The sequence below is a fragment of the Lycium barbarum genome, chromosome 12 (genome assembly GCF_019175385.1).
Source record: "Lycium barbarum isolate Lr01 chromosome 12, ASM1917538v2, whole genome shotgun sequence".
NCBI classification, from domain to species: Eukaryota; Viridiplantae; Streptophyta; class Magnoliopsida; order Solanales; family Solanaceae; genus Lycium; species Lycium barbarum.
The window spans coordinates 92626112-92650876 of NC_083348.1; the positions used below are offsets into that span (position 1 = coordinate 92626112).

At 34.1% G+C, this 24765-nt stretch overlaps 4 protein-coding genes across 5 annotated transcripts; 1 reads left to right on the forward strand and 3 right to left on the reverse strand.

Moving 5' to 3' along the window:
* Positions 1 to 259: 259 nt before the first annotated feature.
* Positions 260 to 5065, forward strand: LOC132621973 (transcription factor bHLH110-like). Its single transcript, XM_060336478.1, has 7 exons — positions 260 to 737; positions 1212 to 1770; positions 1868 to 2005; positions 2297 to 2362; positions 2499 to 2564; positions 2739 to 2798; positions 4402 to 5065. Exons 1-7 carry the CDS (start codon positions 622 to 624, stop codon positions 4510 to 4512), a joined length of 1116 nt encoding a protein of 371 aa, XP_060192461.1. The 5' UTR covers positions 260 to 621; the 3' UTR covers positions 4513 to 5065.
* On the reverse strand, positions 5055 to 8736 carry LOC132621971 (disease resistance RPP13-like protein 4). Of its 2 annotated transcripts, none has more exons than XM_060336476.1 (2): positions 8575 to 8736; positions 5055 to 7722 (listed from the first exon to the last, which is right to left on the reverse strand). In XM_060336476.1, exon 2 carries the CDS (start codon positions 7702 to 7704, stop codon positions 5158 to 5160), a length of 2547 nt encoding a protein of 848 aa, XP_060192459.1. In that variant the 5' UTR covers positions 7705 to 7722; positions 8575 to 8736; the 3' UTR covers positions 5055 to 5157. The 2 variants fall into 2 exon arrangements, with proteins under 2 accessions (XP_060192459.1, XP_060192457.1); XM_060336474.1 differs by having other exon boundaries at positions 5055 to 7752; positions 8575 to 8735.
* Positions 8737 to 9757: 1021 nt separating this feature from the next.
* Positions 9758 to 11987, reverse strand: LOC132621972 (AAA-ATPase At2g18193-like). Its single transcript, XM_060336477.1, has 2 exons — positions 10807 to 11987; positions 9758 to 10571 (listed from the first exon to the last, which is right to left on the reverse strand). The coding sequence occupies exons 1-2, from the start codon at positions 11794 to 11796 to the stop codon at positions 10017 to 10019; spliced, it is 1545 nt and encodes a 514-aa protein (XP_060192460.1). The 5' UTR covers positions 11797 to 11987; the 3' UTR covers positions 9758 to 10016.
* A 7222-nt stretch (positions 11988 to 19209) lies between these two features.
* LOC132622883 (AAA-ATPase At5g17760-like) lies at positions 19210 to 21676 on the reverse strand. The gene is made up of 2 exons (XM_060337552.1): positions 20333 to 21676; positions 19210 to 19944 (listed from the first exon to the last, which is right to left on the reverse strand). Exons 1-2 carry the CDS (start codon positions 21311 to 21313, stop codon positions 19489 to 19491), a joined length of 1437 nt encoding a protein of 478 aa, XP_060193535.1. The 5' UTR covers positions 21314 to 21676; the 3' UTR covers positions 19210 to 19488.
* Between the last annotated feature and the right edge of the window lie 3089 nt (positions 21677 to 24765).

The following is a 24765-nucleotide window of genomic DNA, read 5'->3' on the forward strand; positions in this document are numbered from 1 at the left end:
CAAACACAAATATTGTTATCAGACTCTTCCTCAGGGAAAAAGAATGAAAAAGAAAAGGGACATCTTCCTTAATTAATATGTCTTGAGTGCAGTAACTTAGTTACGAAGGTAAATAGGAGGACCTAGCTAGGATATTGAAATTTAAATTTTGAATAAGGGATATGTAAATTATATACTATAGTAGAGTCAACATAAATAAATGGACTATGTATGTACATCATATTTACATCACTCTCCACCATATATATAAAAGTGGGCTTGCGTAGGTTCTAAACTTCAAATACCACATGTTTTTCAGAGGGTGTCATCATTGAATAACCTGCTAGGAAAGTAGTAGCAAGTACTACATGGACCTTGAAAAATGAATTGGAGTAGGGGCACACACTGATCTCAGTGCACATTCTCTTCTATTGTTTTAGTCTCAGTCTTTCTTCTGCAATATATGTCAATTAATTCCCCTCAATCTGGCTGTGTTCCTAACTAAACCGACCATGCGTTAGTGGTCATAGCAAAGTGCAAATATACACATGGGAGATAGTGCAGCCTTCAGAAAGAACTAAACCTAGCCATATTCACCTTTTTTTGGTTGATATCTGAATCGTATAATTTTAGATTGCGGCCATGGATTCTGCAAATCTTTATCATTATCATCAACTGATCCAACACCAACAGGTTGCTGGGTATCCCTTCTTCAATGGAGTTTCAACTATTCATGATTGGAACTCAAGCATGACCTCGTAAGTTGTCATAGTACTACTTTCATTCGAAATGAAAACTCAAGAAGCAATAGAGGCACCGACCGTATATATGATATAGTCGATCGTTACGTTCGCAAGTTTTATCAGTTCTAAATTTGGTTTATTAATTAATTTATTATTTAGGGTCCAAATAGTATATATCACTTGCTAAGCATTTTTTCTTTCTTCATCTTTCTATCTCCAGTTTTTCTTATGTACAAGAAGAAGTAGAAATCTGAACACAAATGCTTGCTAGTCTTTTATTGTGTTTTGTTTCTATTTTCAAATATTTCTTCATTGTAATTATAGGCTTCAGTGTGAAATATGATTAGTTAATCAATCAAAGACTTCACTTAATTTATCTGTAGTAGTTGAATTGGTAAAAATTGATTAACTTGAATATTAGGGTTTATGTGGTGTATATGCACAGTAACTCTGTGAGGTAATCTATATATTCTATCTGTAATACGACAGGGAGGAAGAATATTACTACAGGCTGGGACACATGAAGAGGATCCAGAATAACATCTCATCAGAAGAGCAGTGGAAAAGAAGTAATATTGACACATTTCCATTAACGAACACCTCAATAATGTTCCATGATGGCCAACAATTATCCAACGATCAGCTGGATTACAAAAACAACAACGATTACTTCGACAAGATGAAAGATATGAATGGTTTGAGTAACAGCTTGTTCAAAGAAAGTTGCTTCGGACACGAACAACAACATGCTTTTGATCTGAATGAGAATCTTCTGTCCGAAGACTCGTACATGAACAATGCTAAAACTAGCTTTGGATTTCCCGGAAAAGCTGCGCATACTGCTGTAACTAATTCGAGTTATATCTCGAGTTATATGGAACATTCAAATTTCCAGGGGTTGAAGTTAGCATTTAATGGCCTAACTTTCAAGAATAGTAGTGGTCATGGTAGTAATATCTTTGGCCATTTCTCTACAGACAGGATGTCTTCGGGCTTTGCTGCTGGATTGCAAGAATTAACCCATAGTCCATCAAATAGCACGAACAAAGTAGGGATCTTAATTCTTGCTTAATTTTTTAACTTTTTCAATTTCTCCAGCAATTTGCTGCTAATTTACGTTCATTGACTTATTTTGCTTTCAACAGATCACATCCAATGTTAGGAATAACATTGGAGTTTCTTCAAAAGCAAAGAGATGTAATTATTCTGCTGAAGAATCCCCATGTCAAGAAGCAACAAAGAAGCCTCGAGTCACATCACAATCTTCAAGTCCAATGCTTAAGGTGAAAAAAAAAAAATGAAATATATAAAGTTCCCGCATGACAATCCAAATCTTTTAATCAAGGTTATATGTCAAAGTGTGTGATCATCTGATCATCTCATTTGAAAGCTTAGTTTTTTAGAAAATGCACTTTATTTATTTAATTATGTCACGCGCCATATCTATTAGATCATATTGAAGTGTGTAACAATCTCATCTAAAAACTTAATTAAGTTGTTAGAAAGCATATACAATTATTTACTTTAATTATATTTTCAGCAATATAGACAATTTATATGTTGTTTTCAAGTAGGTTCGAAAGGAAAAACTTGGAGACAGGATTTCAGCTCTTCACAGATTAGTGGCACCTTTCGGCAAGGTATGTACCTATACGCAGAATCCACTAAAATGAGAGACTAGCAGAAGGACAGTGCACTTGTACTATTTTAATGTTTGTACCATGCTAACTCTTTCTTTCTTTCTTTCTTTTCTCCAACAATGGGAAACATATGCAGACTGATACTGCATCAGTATTAACAGAAGCCATAGGCTATATTCAGTTCCTTCAGGACCAGATACTGGTAACAAAGCACGCACTCATTCTGCTTAATTTCCTCTCTTCAATTTATTTTGAAGTCCTTTTTTAAAAATTAAAAAAAAAATCATATAAATCGTTCCCTGCTAATTAGAGGTTAAAATTTACATCGCGTTACTTTTAGCCTTTTAATTACTCTTTTGTTGATGTTATAATGCAGACATTAAGCACGCCTTATACGAAGTCCTCTCAAGGGAAGCTTCATCAGATAAACTTAAAGGTAAGTGAGAAAATGTGTCTAATAGTTTGTATTTAGATTTATTATATATCCATCACTTGAGTTTAAGTTATATACATAGTCGTTAGAGTAAAAAATTGGTACATCAGATATATCGTAGCACCTACCAGTCTTATCTTCAGTATTACAAATCCTACAAGAGGCTATCCTGTAAATTTCGTTTGTGTGACCTTGTATTTTATAAAGCTCTTTACAATAACTATGTATATAATATGGCTAACATCTAATTACTTCCGTTCTAGTTTAAAATCTACATTAATGGTAGAATATTTAGTTTAGGGATATTTAAAATAACAGTTGAATATTTAATTTCCTTTTAGTTTAGTGTACTCTCTATTTTAAATCAATGTGATCAATTATCGTTCATTCTCTCGTTGAGTTTTTCCAACAAAATGAACAAGTTTTTGCAATATCCATTAATTCTCAGATGGGATGGATCTAAAAACCACCCTTTCTTCCGTTTTTTTATACAAGTATGCGCCTGTGTTGCTAGACTAGATGGGTCTCTTTACTTTTGCCTGAATTTTGCTAGAGTTGTTTGGCAAATATTTAAGGGGGGTGTTTGGTTTGAAAACAAGTTATGACGGGATAAGTTATGCTGAGATTAGTTATACTGGGATTTGTTCTCCTGATAGTATTTCTTATTGACTGTTAGGTATGTTGTATAAAAAATAACATTTATTGCATAATTTTTAAGAAGAAATTATTTGTTTATAAATATACCCTCCACCTTAGCCTATAAGTCTTGCTATGTGAAGAAAAGATCTGGAAATAACTCAACGAAACAGCCAATTCTTACCACTTAATCATTGATTCGTCTTCAATAATATCTAATGTGTTTATTATAGTGATGATTTTAGTTGCATACTTTTTCAAAGTAATGTGTAAATTTCATTGTTTTATCCCAGGATAATTAATCCTGGGATTGTTATTACACCATCTAGCAGGTATAAGTTATCCCAAGATTAGTAACCAAACAAAGGATAAGCTGATACTAAGGTGCGGTTTGGCCATAAAAATTATTCACTTTTTTCTGGAATTTTTTTTCACTTTTTTCACTTTTGGGCGTTTGGCCATAAATATTCCGAATACAACTTCCGGAATACCAAAAAATCAAAAAACTTGTTTTTAAAAAAAAAATCACTTTTTTCATTTTTTTACAACTACATTTCACCAAAAACTACAATTTCAAAAACTATGGCCAAACACAACTCCAACTCCAAAAAAATTTTAAAAAAAATGAATTTGTTTTTGGTATTTATGGCCAAACGGCACCTAAATTTTTATCCCGGGACTATTCATAATTATCCCTCATACCAAACCACCCCTTAAAGTTACATACACCGGCAGTGTAGTATATTTTTTCTCTATCAGTATAGTTTAATCTATTATGAAAAATTCAATTAATTTATCAAGTACCCAATTAATGTTTAATTACGCCCATACCTATAATACATTGTTAAATGACCTAATTGTATAAATATGTTTTACATGCCATACATAAAACTTAAAATCTACAGGAACTGTAGAGTTAAATTGGATACTTGGTTTAATGCATATATTCTTTTGGTGTTTGGTGTGGCAGGATTCGAGCATAGACGTGAAGGGACAAGAAGCAGTGCTAGATCTTAAGAGTAGAGGATTATGTCTTGTGCCAATATCTCTATCTTCTTACATCACCTTTTCGTGTGATTGAAACATCGGACAACTACTCCATTGACTTCCTGACTTCCCTGGAAGCATATGGTAGGATAAATTGTACAGCTACTATAACTTTTCATGTCCAAAGTCATGAAAATAAAGTTAACCTTTACATAGTTTGTTATCAATTATCGCTTCAAGATTTATAGCGTCTTTTCCTTATGGGCTTAGCCAGATGCTTGAATTAATTCCCATTTCATCTTTTATTGGGCGTTGTCCACGTAATCTTTTATGCTCTGCAAGTAAATTAAGATTTGGAAAATGTACCAATCACTCCATCCAAATTCATTTCTGGAGTCAAATGTGTTGTACTCTTTTTGCCTGGACTTTTTGAAAATGCTAACTGTCCATGTCGCTCCATTTAAATATCAAAAATTGTGGCTGAGCTTTCAGACATGAAAATTTGGTGCCTAATATCTGGGAAATTAAGACAATTATATTATTATATACTTTCCTAAACTTATGGGCCAGAAGAGAGTGAACAAGATCTAAGCGGTAAATGTCACTTCTATGAGAATAATAATGATCAGTCCTCGCAGAAAAAAATCATGAACAAAACATATTTATACTTATTAGGATACACAAAAGAATGAAACGAAGAAAACTAAGATAACATGATGTAATTGTTGAGCGTCTCTTTTCAGCCCCTATGTTCTTCCTTCTTCCATGAACCCCCTCTAAACCCTGCATTTTCAATTGGAAACGACTCCAACTCAGGGCACCAGCTAGCCTTGAGTATTCTTAACGAAGGCATCACTCGATTCACTGCTGACCATTCCAATCTCAAATCAGATAAAGCTTCCAACATTAATCCCTCAATTTTCCAAGCAGTATTGCAATCGCCCCAGAAATTCTCGTGCATTTCTTTCATATCACCCGAAATGATTGACATATACCGCAACACGGGGATAGATTTGGGATTAAGCCATTCAGGACTTATTTTACCTGGATAGAATTTGAGAATCAGCTCGTGGAGTTGTCGAGGAGGATAAAGTTTACCAAGTTTTTTGACTAGTCCATCATCTTGACTGTCAAAGCAACTTATCGTTAAAAATTGAAGTTCTTGGAGATCTACCAGCGCATTCCCTTCATCATCTCCAATCTCCTCATCCTGAGTTAGTCTTAAACTGAGAGTTCTCAATCGAGTCAGGCTTCTGAGTTCAGCAATACGACAACCTCCTGGCTGACTTAATTTTGCAGGCTTAAATCCAAGCAGTACTTGAAGATTGGAAAGCCTGCTTAATCCTTTTGGCAGGTACTCAAGTGACCCACAGTTGTTCACATCTAAAACAGCTAGTTCCTCAAATGTCAAAACGCACGAAGGGAGCATTTTCATATTTTGGCAATAGCTGAAGTCCAAAATTTGTAATTTTTCAAGCTTGGATATGGAAGCTGGAACTCCAATCAATGGATGTGTATTGCTTAAACTGAGATAAGTTAGCTGTTTGGCAGATCCAATGCCTTCCAGCAAACTCGAAAGAGGCACATTGAAAATTGATTTTGAGATATCCAGTACCTGGAGGTGTCGACTATTGCAGAACTTCTTGGCAGTGTCAGCAGGGATTTTGTTTACTTCACCACCCTTGGTAGTTGTCAACAGTGCTCGTAATTTTCGATTGCTCAGTAGTTGCTTCCCGCTCATCTCACTCTTAATACCCAAATGCCGACAATTTGCATCAGATGGGGTGGAAAATGAATCATCGTCTGCAATCTTGATCACCAAATCACGAACCATATCATGCATTTTGCATGTATGGATCACACCATTGTAAGCCTTATCAACAACTTCTATCAAACATCGATTGGATAGTTGTGAGAAACAATCTTCTCCAACTTCCGTCGATAACCTACCACTTCTCAGAGGAATGAAACTTTCTCCAATCCACCAACGGATCAGCTGGTCTTTTGGTATGACACAATCCTCGGGAAAGAGTGAAAAACAGAGGAAACAGGATTTCAAGTACGGAGGGAGTTCATCATAGCTCAACTGTAATGAAGCCATCACCGAGTCATCATTTTCTTTCAATTCATCGCGGAAATGATTCGCAATACGCCTCCATTCATGATAATAAGGTGGTTTACAAAGCATCACTCCTCCTACTGCTTTGATGGCTAATGGAAGGCCCTTACATTTTTCCACGATCTCCTTTCCCACATTCTCCAACTCAGGAAAATTGCATTCACCTGCAGTTGCTGCAAATGCAATCTTCCGGAACAGTAACCAACTGTACTCCTCATTGAGGAATTTTGGCCAATGTGTCCTTGCTTCTACGACCCCCATCTTGCGAGCGACTGACTCGTTTCTCGTAGTTACAATAACACTGCTCCCATTTCCTTTTGGTAGTCCAGCATAGATTTTCTGCCACCAAGCATTGTCCAAGCTCCAAACATCATCCATAACAATCAAAAACCTCTTTCCTAAAAGGTACTGGTTTATTTTTCTTAACAATTCACACTGGTCGTCACCAACGCATGCATCTCCTAAACTCCTCAATATGCTTCTCATGACTTGTTCCTCAGTAAATGTTTGAGAAACAGACACCCAAATTCTCCTCTCAAAGTGTTCCTCCACACTTCTTTCATTAAAAACTTTCTGAGCAAGAGTGGTTTTTCCGAGCCCACCCATACCCACAAATGCAATGGCAAGTAAACCATCACTTGCTTCAAATAGCCAATTCTTTATCTTCTCCGTGTCACCTTCCAAACCAACTACCTGAGTGTGATCATAAAGGGAAGAAGTCCATCTTGTCATTAGATTATCGTGTGCCTCCATACTTCCTTCTTTCATAAGTGGCACTCCAAGATATGTCGAAACGTTTTGCTTTATTTCCGTGATCTTGTCATTGATTTCAGCAAGACGCTTCCCAGTTTGATGGCGAAGAAATAGCCTTTTGGGATGGAAGCGCATAGAGAATCTAGTAGTTCCATCACTATCTGCAGATTGATTCTGGCAGTCCTCCAGTATCTCTTCAGCTTCAAAGATTAAGTCTCGCAAACAGGCCATGACCGCTTTAAGGGTAATGTGTTTCCTCTTGAGCCTCTCTGCATCTTTGAGAAAGCTTTGCATGAATAGCAGTTCGTTCTTCAGTTTATCGAACTGTTGTCTGTATTGACTTAGAAACCTGCTTTCCTCAGTGAGAACATTGAGAAGTTTCTCCAAGAATACAGTGACCACTGCATCCACCATTTCTTCTGCTTCAAATTTCTGAAATGCAGCACAATGAAATGGGCTCACCTGATATAACCAAAAGAACAAATTGCTGAGGGGTGAGGATGTGGAAGGACTCGAGGATAATACTGATGGATTCACATAGCCATTTTCATAAAATAAACATGAAAAGTCTTCTGCAATTAAGTGTTACCTCCTACAAAAGGAAAATCTAAGTTTGTCCAGGATTGTGATATCTCTTGATATTATATTGACACACACTTACGCCTTGTTTGGTTTACCTTGTAAAATAATATAGTCCTAGCATCGAACTAGTAATACAACTTTTGGTTCCATTTCTGTTTTACAGTAATAATATACACCCCGGATCTAGTAATATTATGTCAGATTTTAGATGGAACAAAAATACATGTATTAGCACTATCTGGATAAAAGAACCTAAAATGATGATAGTACTAAGATTACCCTTAAAGGAAGCAGCCTAGTTTTAGTAATGAAGGATATAGTAAGAACCCTTAATAATTTTTTTAAAAAGTTTTTTGTTAAACTAAAGAATTTCGCATGACACAAATTTCGTACCAACTAATTCTTGGTTTTGGCATCCAATTCCTGCATAACAATCTTTGAATTACTATGAGTGATCACATAACAACCCATATACTATTATTTACCACATAACTAGTCCGTGAACCAATCGATGGTTACTGTTCCATACTAAAATCACCTAATAATTGAGTAATTTTAATGTCTGAAAGAGTTATGTTCCATTCTAGTTTTGATATAGAGTCAAATTTTCCAATGATAAGCTGAGCTAACGAGAATAGAAGACCAGATTGTTCATGAAAAAGGGATTGCTAAGGAAATTGAGCAGAGGCGTGTAACACTTACTTGTGAAAGAGGAATATGCTTCTCCTGAGTTCTCACCAAAAGAGTTTTGAGAATTTTCCTCTTCAAAGTTGCAGTTTTAAGTGGTAATAAGAAGAAAGAAGGAAAGCACAGAGACTAAATATGAGTTAATTATTATTAAAGGAAGAAGATGAGAAATTGAGAGAATGGGGCCAACACGGTTCAAAGAATAATCCTTGCATAGTTTTGTCCCAAGTGAACGAGGTGTGGACACTATGACTAACGCCACAACTTGTGGCCCACACGGAAGAAGACTAAATGAATCGTCGAAGCTCACTTGTTTTCAGAGACTTCTATACTTTTTTTGGTTATTACAAGGAGATAGAAGAAAAATCAACTACTAAATGAATTGGAGATTTTCTAAAATCCAAATTATAAGAACTCACAATTATTTTTACACAGATGTACAAGTTCCTAACCAAAGTAAAAGAATAATTAGTCCAAGTAAATTGTAAAAAGATGTAGAGAAAGAGAAATGCAACGAAGATTCTTTTTTCTTGATTTTCTCTCAACAAAATTTAACCTACTGTGCTCACCCTCTTCACTGTTGGCCTTCTCAAGACCCACAACCCGTTGAAAGATGTAGATGCATAAGCCAATTTCAGTACATGTTGTTCGGGCAGTGATGATAGTGAATTAGTGTATGCATGGACATGGAATGTCAGCTTAGAAAGCAGGGCAACTGAAAGACGTATTTTTAGTAAATTTTGTTATGCTTTTACATAAAGTAATTAGTCATGGATTATTTTGATGGTAGTAGTTAGTTATCTCCGGGTTAGAATCCGTTATCAGATGGTACCGCGGGATGCTTTGTACACCAGGCTGCTCTGCCCTAAACTCATACTAAAGCTGTAATTATTTTCATACCAAAATGGTGAAAATGCATTTAAAATGTTTATCAAAGTTCACTTAATTATAATCTCAACAGTGTCTGAACATTTTTCAGAATGCCTGAAGGAAGATCCTCCAATCCTCAATTCTATAAATTCTCTGTCTAGGAGCAATTCAAAATCCTAGTTTTCAGTCCTCAAGTCAAGCGGATACATGGAGCCAATCCATGAGATATGCCCAATATTAGAGTAACAGCTATTTGTTCTGCGACCTGTAATCACCTAACAGAGAGTCCTTACTGCAGTTGAAAGTATTTATTAAGTACTACAATCGATTCATGAAATGCTAATACTGTACTAAGATAACATTAGAACCATGAAAGCTCCTGAGAACTTGTTACAATAACATCTGCATTGCAGTTGTCTAAGTCTCGAAAGTTGAGTAATTTATTTACTCGTTAGTTGTCACCGTGCACTTCTATTTGATCAACCTCTATTTGATAAAAAAAACGAGAAGACAGTGCATCTTCTTACACATTAAGCATCACAAAATAGCACTAATATAGTACCTACATCATTCGATCTTCCTTTTCCTTACAAACGCCCGCTTCGTCCTCTAGCGGATCTTCCAATTCTCATTCTTCCTCTCCTTTGGTTTCTCAAAGTGTGTATCAACAATTCAGTTCTCAATCTTTTAGCTTCTTGAATCCCACCTCCATCATCAACCTTTTCCTCAATCTCGTCCTTCTCATCGTCTTCAGGGGTGCTAGGACTCTTCTCCTCCTTGATTTCATTGGCGTCATCGGCTTTTCGCTTGAGCAAATTAAACACTCCCTCAAGAGCAACGTCAGCATCCTCACTTCTCATTAGTTCCTCCGCAACTTCTGCAGGGGTGACCTCTACATTCTTGATTAGGCCTTCAATCTCCCCAAATAGTCTATGATCAGAAACACCCAAGTAGTTAAAAGCCAGAATCTTGAAACTCTGATTAGTACAATAGGACATATGAATGTGCATATCCATTCGACCAGGTCTTAATAGTGCAGGATCCAACTTCTCCTTATGGTTGGTTGTGAATACAATAATTCTTTCATCCCCACAATTGGACCACAATCCATCAATGAAGTTCAACAAACCTGACAACGTTATCTGCACGAGAAACACAAAAATAACATTGAGATGTTGACACTCATCTCATAAATTTTTTTTAAAATGTGCTCTTTTTTGTGAGACAAAAAAATGGACCTCACACAACTAATATCTTGGGTGTGACGCACATAGTAAAACTTTTCCTCATCTCATAAACATAACTAAAGCATTAAACACTAACTGATATGCATAGAAGATATACTAAAATTGCAACAGAAGGGGAATAAAGTCAGACCTTAGTGTCAGTGGGTTGATGCCCAAGATTTCGATCGTGCATTTCCACACTACAATCAATATCTTCAATCACAATAATGGATCGGTTCGAGGTGGAGGTCAAAATCCTTCTTAATTCCGAATTAGAATACAAACTTGTGAGTTCCAAATCATAAATATCAAACTTCAAGTAATTAGCCATGGCTGCAATCAAACTAGATTTCCCAGTCCCCGGAGGTCCATACAAAAGATACCCTCTTTTCCAAGCCTTACCAACTTTCTTGTAAAAATCCCTCCTTTTCACAAATCTATCAAGATCCTCAATTATCATCTTTTTCATTTCAGGTTCCATAGCCAAAGTATGAAAAGTAGCAGGATGGTCCAAATTTATTGAACCCCAAACCCCACCACCCCCACCACCAAAACCATACCCATCATCATCACCACTACAAGGGCAATCCCTTGTATACAATTTCACAGTCCTATTATTATCTTGAATCTCCTTAGCCTTAGTCAACACAAAAGGTAAATACTCATTCAAAACACTTTCTTTAAACTTCTTATTAAAACTCAGCTCAAAAAACTTTTTTTCTGGGGTATACCCGCCTCTTTCTTGAGGCTCAACAGAAACCAATCTCCATTTCAACTGTACAACACCATATAAATCACTGATCTCTTCATCTTTCTCTATACTCACGCTGATGTTTTTCTGTTTAGGTGTTTTATGGGCCCGGACACGGTCAACATTTGGGCCGATCTTTGTCCTTAGGTAAATTTCAGCAGCCTCGTAAACTTGGTTTCGGGTCATACCACACTGTTCGTCAACGATGATTGTGAGTTGGGTTGAAAGTGGAGTGAAGAGATAACTAATAGCTGATTGGATATATGTTAAGAGGGATTTTGGGATGATTTCGTTAGCCATGGTGCGAACCAACATCATCGATGCTGCTACTGAAGCGTACGCTGAGAATAAAGATGATGCCGTGTTCTGCATTTTTGAAACGTCGTACATTTTGCGGTGACAAAGGGGAATGAATTGTTACACGGATAGTTGAGTCGTAGGTTGTGTATTTATACGGTGAAGTTTGAGGATTGAACAACTATAAATATTGGGCGATAAATGAGCTAACTTGGTTGCCACGAATATATGGGTAGGTAGATCTTAGCTGGAAATAATAAGTTAATCACATTTGTCTTTTACCAAATCAGGTGATCTTATCTTACAAAAGTTACAGATTAGACATGAACCCTACGCTTAAATAGATTTTAATGTGTGCTAAAAGTTATTTTTTGTTATTTAAATTTCATGTTAAACCAAACATAATATTATACTTCCTCCCATTGAAAGAATGTGTTCATTTAATCATTTACACAATTCTTAAAAAAAATATACGTAATGTAATTAAACTATTTCTAATTAAATAGGTGTTGGGATTTGGTCACTTAACACTTAATAAAGATAAATCTAAATAAAGAAAAAACAATTCCTGATTTGGTAAGCGGACACTTTTTTTAGGAAAAAAAAGCTAAGTGAACAGTCTTTTTGAAATCGAGGGAGTATAAAATAAAATGGAAAAGGTCCAAATATACCCCCCACCGTTATACTATTTGTTCAAATATATCTCTCTTCCGTTAAATCGATGCAAATATACCTCTCCTCCATTAAAGTTATCCCAGGTGGACATCCAATCCTACGTGACACTAATATTTGATGAGGTGAATGTCACGTGACATGGCACCTCAGTGCCCCTAACTCATTTTATCCCTCCCCTCTATTTGTCCTTCCAATAGTAGAATTTCCTTATTAGGAGCATGTACGTAATTGCCCATGCCCTGTCTTTGTTGAGACATTAAATTAGCATTGAATTTCCATTAAAGCAGTAGTTTAATTATTAGTAGTAGGAGTTTTCTACCGGTAACAAATTTAATTAATGCCGTGGTTCGTTGATTTTTGATTTGCAGATTGCTTGGATGGAAGTTTGCCTGTGTATCATCTGCACAAAGGATTTGGAGTTGGAGCAAACAATTGCCTTTTGCAGTTTGAGACAAGTAATTTCTTATGGTGTTTCTGTTGGGAAGGGAAAGGGAAAAAGAAAAAAGATTTTGTCATTTGCGTACAATTGTGGATCTCTTCCGATCAACCAACTATACCACTGTAATGGTGGTAATGATGATAGAGGGGAAAGGAAAATCTAGTATTGAAAGAACAAAAGCGGAGAGGGGTAAAATGAGTTAAGGGTGTTGAGGTGGCATGACACATGACATCCACCTCATTAAATGTTAGTGTCACGTAGGATTGGATGTCCACTTTGAATAATTTTAATGGAGAAGGGGTATATTTGAACCAATTTAACGAAAGAGAAGTATATTTGAACCAATTGAACGGAAGAAGAGTATATTTAAACTAATAATATAATGTCAGGGATATATTTAAACATAAAGTATAACGAAGGCTATATTTAGCCCTTTTTCAGTAATACAGGAATATATTAGGCCCTTTTCCATAATCACGTTTAAATGGAAAGAAAAAAAAAATTGCGTGAAACATCTTATTCAGATATACTTAACTCTTAAGTTTGTCAATTTGGTGCAAAAGTTCATTGCTCTTAAGTTCGGCCAAACTTGCTAACGTGGCATATTTTCAATGGTTGGAGTGAAGAGTTGTATTTATTATAAGAAGAAATGCATCAGTTTTGGAATGTACTTGTACTTGGGCACCACGCGTAGGGAATCATTCACGTGGTGTATTTTCTTGGTTGATCATCACCTTTCTGTTTATTTTGACCTTTTTTTTTGTTTGTGACTATTCATTACTCCATTAGGGCATCAATTTGGAATGAGAAAAGGATTCAGACATCATTTCAATGAAGATGAAGAAGATTCAACTTAGTGGAAACAGTATATGTTAAAATCCTAGTCACAAGAAAATACAAACGAAACGTTTTCATATTATATTTCTTACAAATCTTTCTTTATCTCAATTCATGCATCTTGTTTTTATTTGGATTTCTTTTTTTTTTAATTAATTATGCCCGGTTGAGCTTTTTATTTATTTAAAAGAAAAAGGTCCAACAAAGAAATAAAAGAGCAAATGACCGGCCCAAAATTGGCTCGGTCCAAATAGGTAACATTTGACCCCCGTTTCTAAATTGGGGATATCTGAAAAGTGTTGCCCTATTTTCACGCCGTTTTATCTGAAACTTGTTGCAACTCACTGAAGCTGATCTGAAGATGGCCCTTCTCCTCGTCTTCTTTCCTTTTCTGGTACGCGTTCTGAGTGAATTTCGACCCTTTTGTTCCATTGTTGTTCGTTGTTCCATTAATTGTATGTTGTTGAAACTAACTTAATCCCCCTCTTTCTCTGTTGGCTCATTTGATACGAGTTGAGGATTCAAATTGATTCGTGTTTCTGATGACTCCATGCCATGCTCCCGCAACCAACTGGATCTGAGCTTCATTTCACCTGTAAGCTTTGTAAACTCTATTTGGTCCCCTCCTTGATTTGTCCTGTGTAGCTCTATGTGATGTACCTCTCCTTCTAGCCGTGACTTATACTAGTGTAGATTTAGATTCTGCCTACTTGAATGAGCATCATATAATGTTAATGCAAATAAGACATTAATCAAATCCATTTTGTATATGTCATAACTTAGAATTTGGCTGTGTATTCTTTCACTCTGATGAAACTGTCAACCTTAGAGAGAAGAAGTACTACTACTAATTTTCACTCCTCCCAAATTAAATAACATGTATACCATCAACCTTTTTTGTTTATTTATCAAAAGTCATTCACCCAAGCTATACTAATTTGTGGTGCTGAATCTTAAGCTGTGTTTGGTAGAAATATCCCTAGCTAGGACCATAATCTTCTCTAATCTGACATGTGTTTCTCTCAAACCAGCATCCCACATTCTCAAAGTTAGGAAAGATTGGGAATAAATATAAAAAACATGAGCAAGATTGTAGCTTTGAAAAATTTTAATTTCTTTGTTCCAAAACTTTTAGGAAATGAATTTCCTGCTATTTTAAAGGTTAATTTCTTTGGAAAACAAAGTACATGAGCAAAGAAAATAAAAACACATGTAAACTTTTCTGCAAAACAGAGCTCACAAACACGAGAAATTTTATTATGTGTGAGGCATGCAACATAATACTTGTGTGAGGACTAATATGTGAAGTGTGGGCCCCAAAAGTGGCTAAAAATTATTCACCCATGACCCACCTGAACTATTATTCTCTCTCTTTCTCTGGAGCTATTCCTTCACCTAAAAACCACCCCCTACGCAGCAAAAACCCATATACTAACCAAACCCTATCTCACAATTTCCTTTTTGCTAATATTTTATCGCAAAGAAAAAAAACACTAAATTATTTATTTTCATTTTGTTTGCAGATTTTTTCTTTGCTATATAGATTTATACATACATAAAAGTTATAGAATAACTATATGTATAATTCGATTTCATTAGTATTAGCACTTTTTCTCATCATCTCATGCTTCCTAACATGGATAAACATATTTTAATTCTTTTTTTTTCAGTGTCTTAAAATCAATTTTTTGAATAATCTTAGAAACAAAGTGCAATTTGTTTGGAGTTTCATATTGTCTTGGAATTTTTTGTTTGTATTTATATTGCTCGGTGTTAAGGTGGATAATGGTTGGAGTTTTGGCTAGCTGAGGGTGGCTTTGTGCTTAGTTACAAGATTCCTTTTTTAACAAAAAATTGGATTAGAATTGATTTTGGGAAGATGAGAGTGTGTGTATGTGTGAGATGGTGTATGTCTGTGAGAGATAACTAAATCCTAAAAGACCAAATAATAAAAAGAACAGGATCTTACTGGCAAAGTAGACGGTATATAAAGTAATTTTCCCGTTATTTTGCTAACACAGTGCACAAAAAATGTCATTATACTAAGTAGGAGTATATAAAGAAAATCGATAAACAGAACCAAATTGATAAATTAGTTAATTGAAAAAAGAAAAGAAAAAATGATTTAGAGAAAAAAAAAATTGATCGTAACTGATTTGACTCGATTTGAGTAAAAAACAAGAGGCCAAATATTTGTTCTTAACTCTGTCATAGTTTTTGTTTCTTAACATTTTAACACCATATTTGGCCTTGACAACAAAAAGAAAATTAATTTTGTTATAAAATGTTTCACATCGAACCAAGAAAAAAAATCAAATAATTCAAAAAAAAATCGAAAAGACTAATAAAAACTCGATTTTATAGATTTAATTTTATTTATAGATATAAAAAAATCAACACAATTGATTTGATTTAATAAATAAAAAACCCGAATAACTCAGATATATTTACACGTACCAAGCATCAAATGAATATAAATATATGCATGAATACAAAAAGAATTGGGTAAAAAAAATGACTAGAAAACTAATTTAGAAAATAAGAGTGAAATAAATAGAGAAGAGGAGGGCTGATGATGAATGAAAGGTGAGGTTGAAAAGAGAAATAGCACTAGTGACGAGAGAGCGTCATAAAAGTGACACCCATACACTTTTTTTGAATAAAATATTACCCTCACATGCTAAGTAATACTTGTGTCTCATCCATCATCAAGTTTTTCGTTTGCCACTCAATTAAAATGTTTACTACCTCATAAAGTACTTGTGCCTATTGTGTCAGGTGTAGTACATTATGGCTAAATATTCTTGTGAGAAAAAATAATAGAGTACCAATCAACATCACCACTCACCACATCCAAACGACTCTGAAAAAAACTAATGCATCAGATAAAACAATGTAGTACACCCTCGGTAGATTTGTTTTACTTTTTTATTTTAGTCGGTCTAAAAAATATATTTTCCTTTTTTTGACATCTTTTTAATTCTAATTTTCTACATCACATGTTTAAAATCATAATATAAAATTAAAGAATATTTTGGTACAGTCTAAGTGCGGCGTTTGGCCATAAAAATTATTCACTTTTTTCTGATTTTTTTTTTCACTTTTTTTACTTTTAGCGTTTGGCCATAAAAATTATTCACTTTTTTCCGGAATTGTATTCCGGAATACTAAAAACAGGAAAAACTTGTTTTTCAAAAAATTTCAACTTTTTTCACTTTTTTTCACTACATTTCACCAAAAACTACAATTTCAAAAACTATGGTCAAACACAACTCCAACTCCAACTTCAAAAATTCCAAAAAAGGTGAAATTTTTTTTGGTATTTATGGCCAAACGGGCCCTACGTATCGTCAATTTAAAATCAGAAAAATCAAAGTCTTTTTACTTTCTTAAATTTCATGTCAAGTCAAATGAGACAAACAAAAAAAAACTGATGGAGTAATATTTATTGCTTAAAAGAACATCTGATAAAGGTAAGAAGATTCTTTTTTCACACGACAAATACATCGAAAATTCTTTTTAAAAACATACATAGAAAATTCTTTTTAAAAACGTACATAAAAAATTCTTTTTAAAAACGGAAAATGGTAAAAACCATGCCCTTAAACTATTCGAAATTAAATAAAAATAGTCTTCGTTAATAATTTGCTAAAAAAAATGTCCCAATTGTTACTTAATTGGATCAAAATGTCATTTTCCTAATAAACATTTTTTTTTCTTTTTAAACACATTTTTTTTCCTAATAAAAATAGTGTTTTTAGAGAACCCTTTTCTTGCATTTGTTTTTAAATTCCTTTAACTAACAAAAAACGGACGTAATATATATTTTTCTTCTTAATCTCATTTTAGCGATTAAAATAAAATAACCTTATGTGTTTTTTTAGTGATAATAGGTCATATATAAGATATCATAGTAACCCCATCACTAATTTTCATTAGATAACGATAAAAAATAAATTCTAATAAAATAGAAAATATTTTTATTTCTTAATTTTTCCGATTTGAAAGTAGGATAAACATCTGCGAATATAATCCTTGATTTTAAAGTTGCGCTACAATAACCATAATGTCATAAAGCACAAAAATTTATTACATTGTTTCTCACAAAATATCTATAAAATATTGTGGATGTAAGTTACTGTTGATCCTTTTTCATTTCAACTTCAAATTTTTTATTTCAAATTTTGTACAATTTAAAATTTTGCAAAGAGTGGCCCATTTTTGTTACAAAAAGTAATTACCCAATCCCTACTTCACCGACCCACTTTCCCCCTTCCACAAAAGCATTCGCGAAAATCAGTTGGTGCTACTGCGAGGAATTATTTAATGGTTAGTTTAGGTAGGTTTGCTCATCTGATAACATTATATAAGAATTTGAAAAATTTTGATAGTTTTTATAAATTATAGGTTTTCATGATTACAAGGAAAAGTATAATTTGATTTCAAATCTTTATTTGCAAAACCGTTTGACCAAACTCAATTTACCCTTAAATCAACCTTCACCCAAATCAATAATTTTAAGTCAGAATTTCAAGTTCATATCCAAATGCCTACTTATGGAGAAAGAGAACTGATTTTCACTTCTTAATCTTTTATAATCTTGCATTTATTTGTTTCCAACCAGCGTCGAATATTCTCAAAGCTTGGAAATGTATACGTCTTACTGTAGAGAGCTTTCCAAATGCCTTTCGGAAAAGTCCTTCAAAAATATAAAAACATGAATAATACATAATTGTAGCTTTCAAAAAGTTCAATTTGTTTGTTCTTAAATTGTTAGAATAAGAATCTCCTACTATTTTAAAGGTCAATTGAATGGAAAACAACCATGAGCACACTTAGGGGTCGTTTGGTAGGTTAGGCTGTACTAATCATAGCAGTCCTTATATTAAAATTTAGTCCATCCAATACAATATTTGGTTAGTCAATTCAATTTAATCATACCTAATACATGGATTACTTATACACCGTAGGGGGGCTTATCTAATACCGAGGAAACCAAGGGATTACTTATACCAGGTTAACTATACTTGGATGAGACCTCTAAAATGACTAAACTACCCCTCAAAACCTTTTCCCAATTACATGAAATAGAAAATCCCACAAATCTTCAAGGGTATAATTGTAAAGAAGATTTTGTACAGTTTTAAACCAAACATAAGCTTAGATTATACATTATATATCTAAGTTTTAACACAATGAACCAAACACTTGATAAAAAAATAATCTCAGCATTATAATCCCTGCATTACTTGTCTTCGTACCAAACGACCCCTTATTTCTTATAATAATTGAAGGAGAAAAAGGTACACATGTAAAGTTTTCTGGAAACACAAGAAATTAACACAATCTGAAAACGCACGAGGCAATTCTTTTGGAAGGACAAGGAAGGATTCAGTGTCCAAACATTGCTGCATAGATTTTCATTGTTCATTCAATAATTAATAGAGTACACTTTCTATTGAAAATTGACCCTTGAGCTTTTGCCACTCAGTTAAAAGGTTCAGACATCACTTCACTTTAAGGACATGATTTGAAGTTCATAATGCATGTGAGTTGTGATTGTTGTCGCACGTAAAGGCTAAATATTCTTAGAAGAAAAAATAATACCAATAATTCCCACTCTCCACACCCAAAGAATTTTGAAGAAGGATTAATCCATCGTATAAGACCATGTCGTAATATTTGTGTTGAAAAGAACTGGAGTATCTAACAAAGCTAAGAAATTCTTTTTTCATTGACCAAATGCACGAAAATTCCTTAGAATAATAAAGTGATAGTGAAGTAAAGTTGCAGCAAGAAAGGGGAAAAAAGATCTTCTTTAGGGATAAAATGAATTATGCTATACTCATAGTTTTTCTCCTCTTTACTTCAAGTAGTTGCGCATCATCAGTAGTAGTATTATTATCCTTGGTCTCCTCTAACTCCTCATTATTACTAATCCTTTTTCGCTTGAGAAATTTAACAAGGCCTTCAATGCAAACATCAGGATCTTCACTTTGCATAAACTGCTCAGCAACCTCTGCAGGGGTGGTTTGTACACCATCAATCAACTCTTGTACTTCTTTAAAACCCCTATAATTAGGATCACTAATTTCCAGATAATTAGAGGCGAACACCTTAAAGCTTTCACTTGTTAAGTAGGACATGTGAATGTGCATGTCCATTCGTCCAGGTCGCAACAGAGCTGGATCAAGCCTCTCTTTGTGATTTGTGGTAAATATAATAACCCTTTCATCGCCACAACTCGACCATAGCCCGTCTATGAAGTTTAACAATCCACTAAGTGTAAGCTGTACAAAAAGAGGAAAACAGAAGATCAGCACAAGTGAGAGATTATATACCAAAGCAGATTGAGAATTTAAATTTTATGGACTTGAGTTCGGAATTCCATCAAAGTGCATTAATTTTACGGGGTACGAAATCTATAATTTGTATTATTTAATAAACTTTTTAACATACATATAAAGTTTGAACCAAAATTACGGTCTTCGAATGAACCTATGAGTTATACATCAGATTTGCCCCTAAGTATGCAATGTTACCATTCAAAGAGTTAAAGAGATTGTTTTGTTACTTATTTTAATTTTTTGATTAATTTTTAAATTACTAATTATTGTAACTTATAGGTATTTTTTTTTTAAAAAAAAAAAAGTGAGAAGGGAAAAAGGAAGGACGCACCTGAGAATCTTGAAACTTTTTCTCTTTTTTTATATCAGTTCTCTGAGGCAGCTCTACACTGCAATCAATGTCTTCGATGACAAGTATTGATCTATTCTTGGTGCTCAGCAACAACCTTCTCAAATCCGAATCGCGCTTTATATTAGAGAACTCTAAATCATAAATATCGAACTTTAAATAATTAGCAATTGCTGCAATCAAGCTTGATTTCCCTGTCCCTGGTGGTCCATACAATAAATACCCTCTTTTCCATGCTTTTCCCACTCTCCTATAAAACTCTTTCCTCTTTAAAAACCTATCAAGATCCTCTATTATGGTTTTTTTGAGTTTTGGTTCTAAAGCTAGTGTCTCAAAAGTTGAAGGGTGCTCAAGGTTCACGGAATCCCAACCTATAGAATTATAACTATGACTATTGAGAGCATGCAACTTGACAACTTTTTTGTCATTGCACATGGCTATGGCTTTGTTCATTACGAGAGGGATGTAACAATTCAAGATTTTGTCCTTGTTCTGCTTGTTAAAGCTGAGCTCAAAATAACGTTTCTCACCACCACCACCACCACTACCATTCGGAATTGTATTGTTGCTAGCTTCTTCGTGGACAAACCTCCATACCAATTCAATCCCTTCAAAGGAATCAGCAACTTTCCCACAATTCCCGAATTTGACGTTCACGTCTGTGTCTTTAGGCCTTTTGCTGATCTTGAAACGTTGAAATTCAGGGCTGATTCGGGTTGACAAATAGATTTCAGCAGCATTATAGATTTCGTTGATGCCCATACCATCTTTTTCGTCAATTACCAGAGTTACTTTTGATGAATTTGTGTGGAAATAGCTACGGATTTTGGTTACAATAGAGTGCTGGACTTGAAGAGGAACCAACTGATTCATCATTGTCTTAAAAAGGGAAATTGAAGCAGACATTGAGACATAGGCCTGGAACATTGAAGAGGCTGAAGGCATTCCTGAGAGACTCATCATCTTTAATTCCGCAAACTATTTTCACCACTGAGCAGAAGCAGAGAACTTCGTAATAATGCACGAGCCCTGGTACATGAACTATTAATAAGTGCTACCTTTTCCCCCTAACTCCTATTCCTACAACAATAGAGATTGAAATTTCCTTGTAAAATTTCTACACTAAAAGGGATTGAAATTTCCGTTTTCTACATGGAGTGCGAAATTATAAACCAACTTGGTGTTTCTTTTGGGGAAAAAGATCAGTAAAATTTTGATAATAAAAAAAAAAGGACCAAGACCAATTTTCTTTTGGGGGAAAAAAAAAGGAGGACAAAAGACTAGTTTCCGAAACCAACTTGAATTAGTAGAATTTTTAACCAAAAAGGTAAGAGAAGTAAATAATGCTAAAGGCTACTTGTGCAGTTGTACTCTAATGAAAAAGACGCCAACGTACACAAAAAAAGAAAAAGCTTAATAGGTGTTTGACCGTGCGATTTGGAATCAAAGACTTCATATTTTAATTTTAAATTGACATTTATTTAAATGTAAAACTTAACTCAACCTCATTTGGTACGAGGGATAAAGGATAAGTAATCTCGAGATTAAATTTGAGATGAGTTTATCTCATGTATGATTGAGATAAAATTATGGTATAACTAGTCTCGAGATTAGTTGTTCAGGGATTGCAGTGTTATTTTATTCCTGTGGAATAACTAATGGGATAACTTATTTCCAACCAAACGACCCCAAAAGTAACAATGTTGATTTGTCTTTTCAGTCATCTTATCACGAAATGCACGCTCGACATGAAGAGATTGTTTGTACCATGTGTGAGGATTATACTACGGAGCCGTTTGGACATGATTTCATCTCATGACATGAAATCGTGAGATGAATCATGTTTGGACATGTAATTTGGATTTCTTAAGTTGCAATTTTTTTTATAAACATAAAAACCCCACAAGTTGTGAAAACTATCAAAATTTTTCCAATTCTTATACAAGCCTACCAAATAAGTAAATCATAGTTCATAATAAAATTAATGCGCTACTAGAAGACCTTTCTAAAAAATACAATATCAATTAATCAAACTTTAGTTCAATAAAAAGGGAAAATTTAACATGAATAGTAATGTAACTACTCTTTAATATAATCCTCCCATATGGTATGAACAATCTCTTCACACCGAGCATGCATTTCCCGGTGGGTAAACATGATTGACAAATATATTTACCAATTTATGGGTCTTTTTTTACAAAATATAAACATATGGGTTAAATTTTACAATTATATTTTTTGAAATTATGATTTCATATCCCAAATCATGCCTTTTTGGATGATTTAGGATTTCATCTCATGAGATGAAATCAGATATGAAATCCCATGTCGAAATCAGATATGAAATCGCATGTCCAAACGCCTACTAAGGACTAGTTACACTACAACTCGTGTTTAATTTTTTATTTATTGAACTAAAATTCAATCAATAGATGTTGTATTTTTTTAAAAAAAATATTTTTGGTAGTGTATTGACTTTGTTATGATTTATGGTTTGTTCATTTGGTAAGATTGTAAGATTTGAGAAAGTTTTGCTAATTTTCATAACTTGTAGGATTTTCAGATTTACGAGAAAAAATAAAACTTAAGAAATTCAAATTGAATGTTCAAACAAAACTCTAATTCCAAATCAGTAACCTGATTTTAAATTACTGAATTCATATCATAATTTCAAATTATATCTAAACGGACCTTAAAATAATGGGAAAAGGGTCAAATATACCCCTCTACTTTAGTATATTGGCTAACTTTGCTCTTTGTTAGCCAAAGTAGTCAAATATACCCCTCTGTTAGCCAAAGTAGTCAGATATACCCCTCAATTGATAGAGAAATCCCAAATCAGACCAAATACAAATTACTCATTTATCAAAACTTACTCATGTCCCATCACTTAGACCGACTCGACCCACAAAATTATTTCCCCCCACCCAATTTGGTTTGTAATGTGGTTTGTTAATGTAATGTGAAATTCTTTCAATGTTTATGCATATGAGTTGATCGTGATTCTGAAAGTAGAACTAGTTGGTACCTTCTTTTCTAGAAATAATGCACGGCCTGGTTATATGTCAACTAATTAACAAACTTAAAGTTATGCAATTTGAGGTTTTGTTCATATGGCTGCACTTGAGGTTTTATCAGTAGCATCCCAAACTAACTCATCAGTAGTCTTTTGACTCCAATCACACAAACCTTCACCGATCATTTTGTTGTGTAACTTAACTACTAATTAAGAATAAATTTGAGATTAACTGGTTTGTAAGGAATGGTTGTATGGCCTCACCAATTTCTTGAACTTCAGGAAGCATCAACTTTCTATCTTTTGATTTATCATTAAAAATACAGTTTGATTAGGCATAAAAGGCAAGTAAATTTGCATAAAGAGGTAAGAAGGCATCTTTGTGGTTACCAAACCCACCAATCCATTCAAATCCTCCCTCTGCAGCAACATAGTCTCTATAGTTTAAAGTTTAACCAAATGGATGGAAAACATAACATAAATTCATGTTTCCGTGTGATGAGCACAAGCAGCATGCTAACTAATTTTGGGTGGGGGAAATAATTTTGTGGGTCGGGTAGGGTCGGTCTAAGTGATGCGGTATGGGTAAATTTTGATAAATGGGTAATTTGGACTGATTTGGAATTTTTCATCTATTAAGGGATATATTTGTATACTTTAGCTAACAGAGGATACTTAATTACTTTGGCTAACGGATGATAAAATTAGCCAATAAAATAAAATAGAAAGGTATATTTGACTCTTTTCCCTAAACTAATGAGTGATCTCAGATTGGGAGCAGGGTTTGGGGGGTTGGGGTTAGGGATGGAGTTGGAAAAAGAAACTCCGATAGCTTTGCTGGTAAGCAAAGCCACAGTTGGACATATTAAAATGAAGTAGTCTGTGGTGTTTGAGGCTGACGCTTGTCCTATTGCCTATCACCTATCACCTATCACCTATCACCTATTACCCATTCTTTAAGCTCTAAAGTTTCTATAAAATGAAGAGTGGGCAACTTTACTGACTCACTTTCGGGGCTTTTACACAAAAATAACGTCAAAAAACCACTAGTCTTATGATCAATAGGAGTTGGTTTTATTTTTTTCACATTTTATATAATTTTAAAATTTTGAAATTCATATAATTTTTTTTCATATTTTTACTATAAATTAGTCATGTCTCAAAATTCTGATATATCAATATTTTATATAACCTAATATCTTTTTCTGTGAATAATAATATAGGCTTAATACATAAGTATACCTAAAGATTTGGATCATCATTTTAGGGATTGCAAAGTGCCCCCGAAGTAAGTTTTGTCTGAAAACTTGTTACGTAAGTTTTGTGTGGAAACTTGTTACGTTAGGTTTAAGTATTTTATTTTATAAGGTTTTGATTTAAGCGTTTTATTATTTAGTCA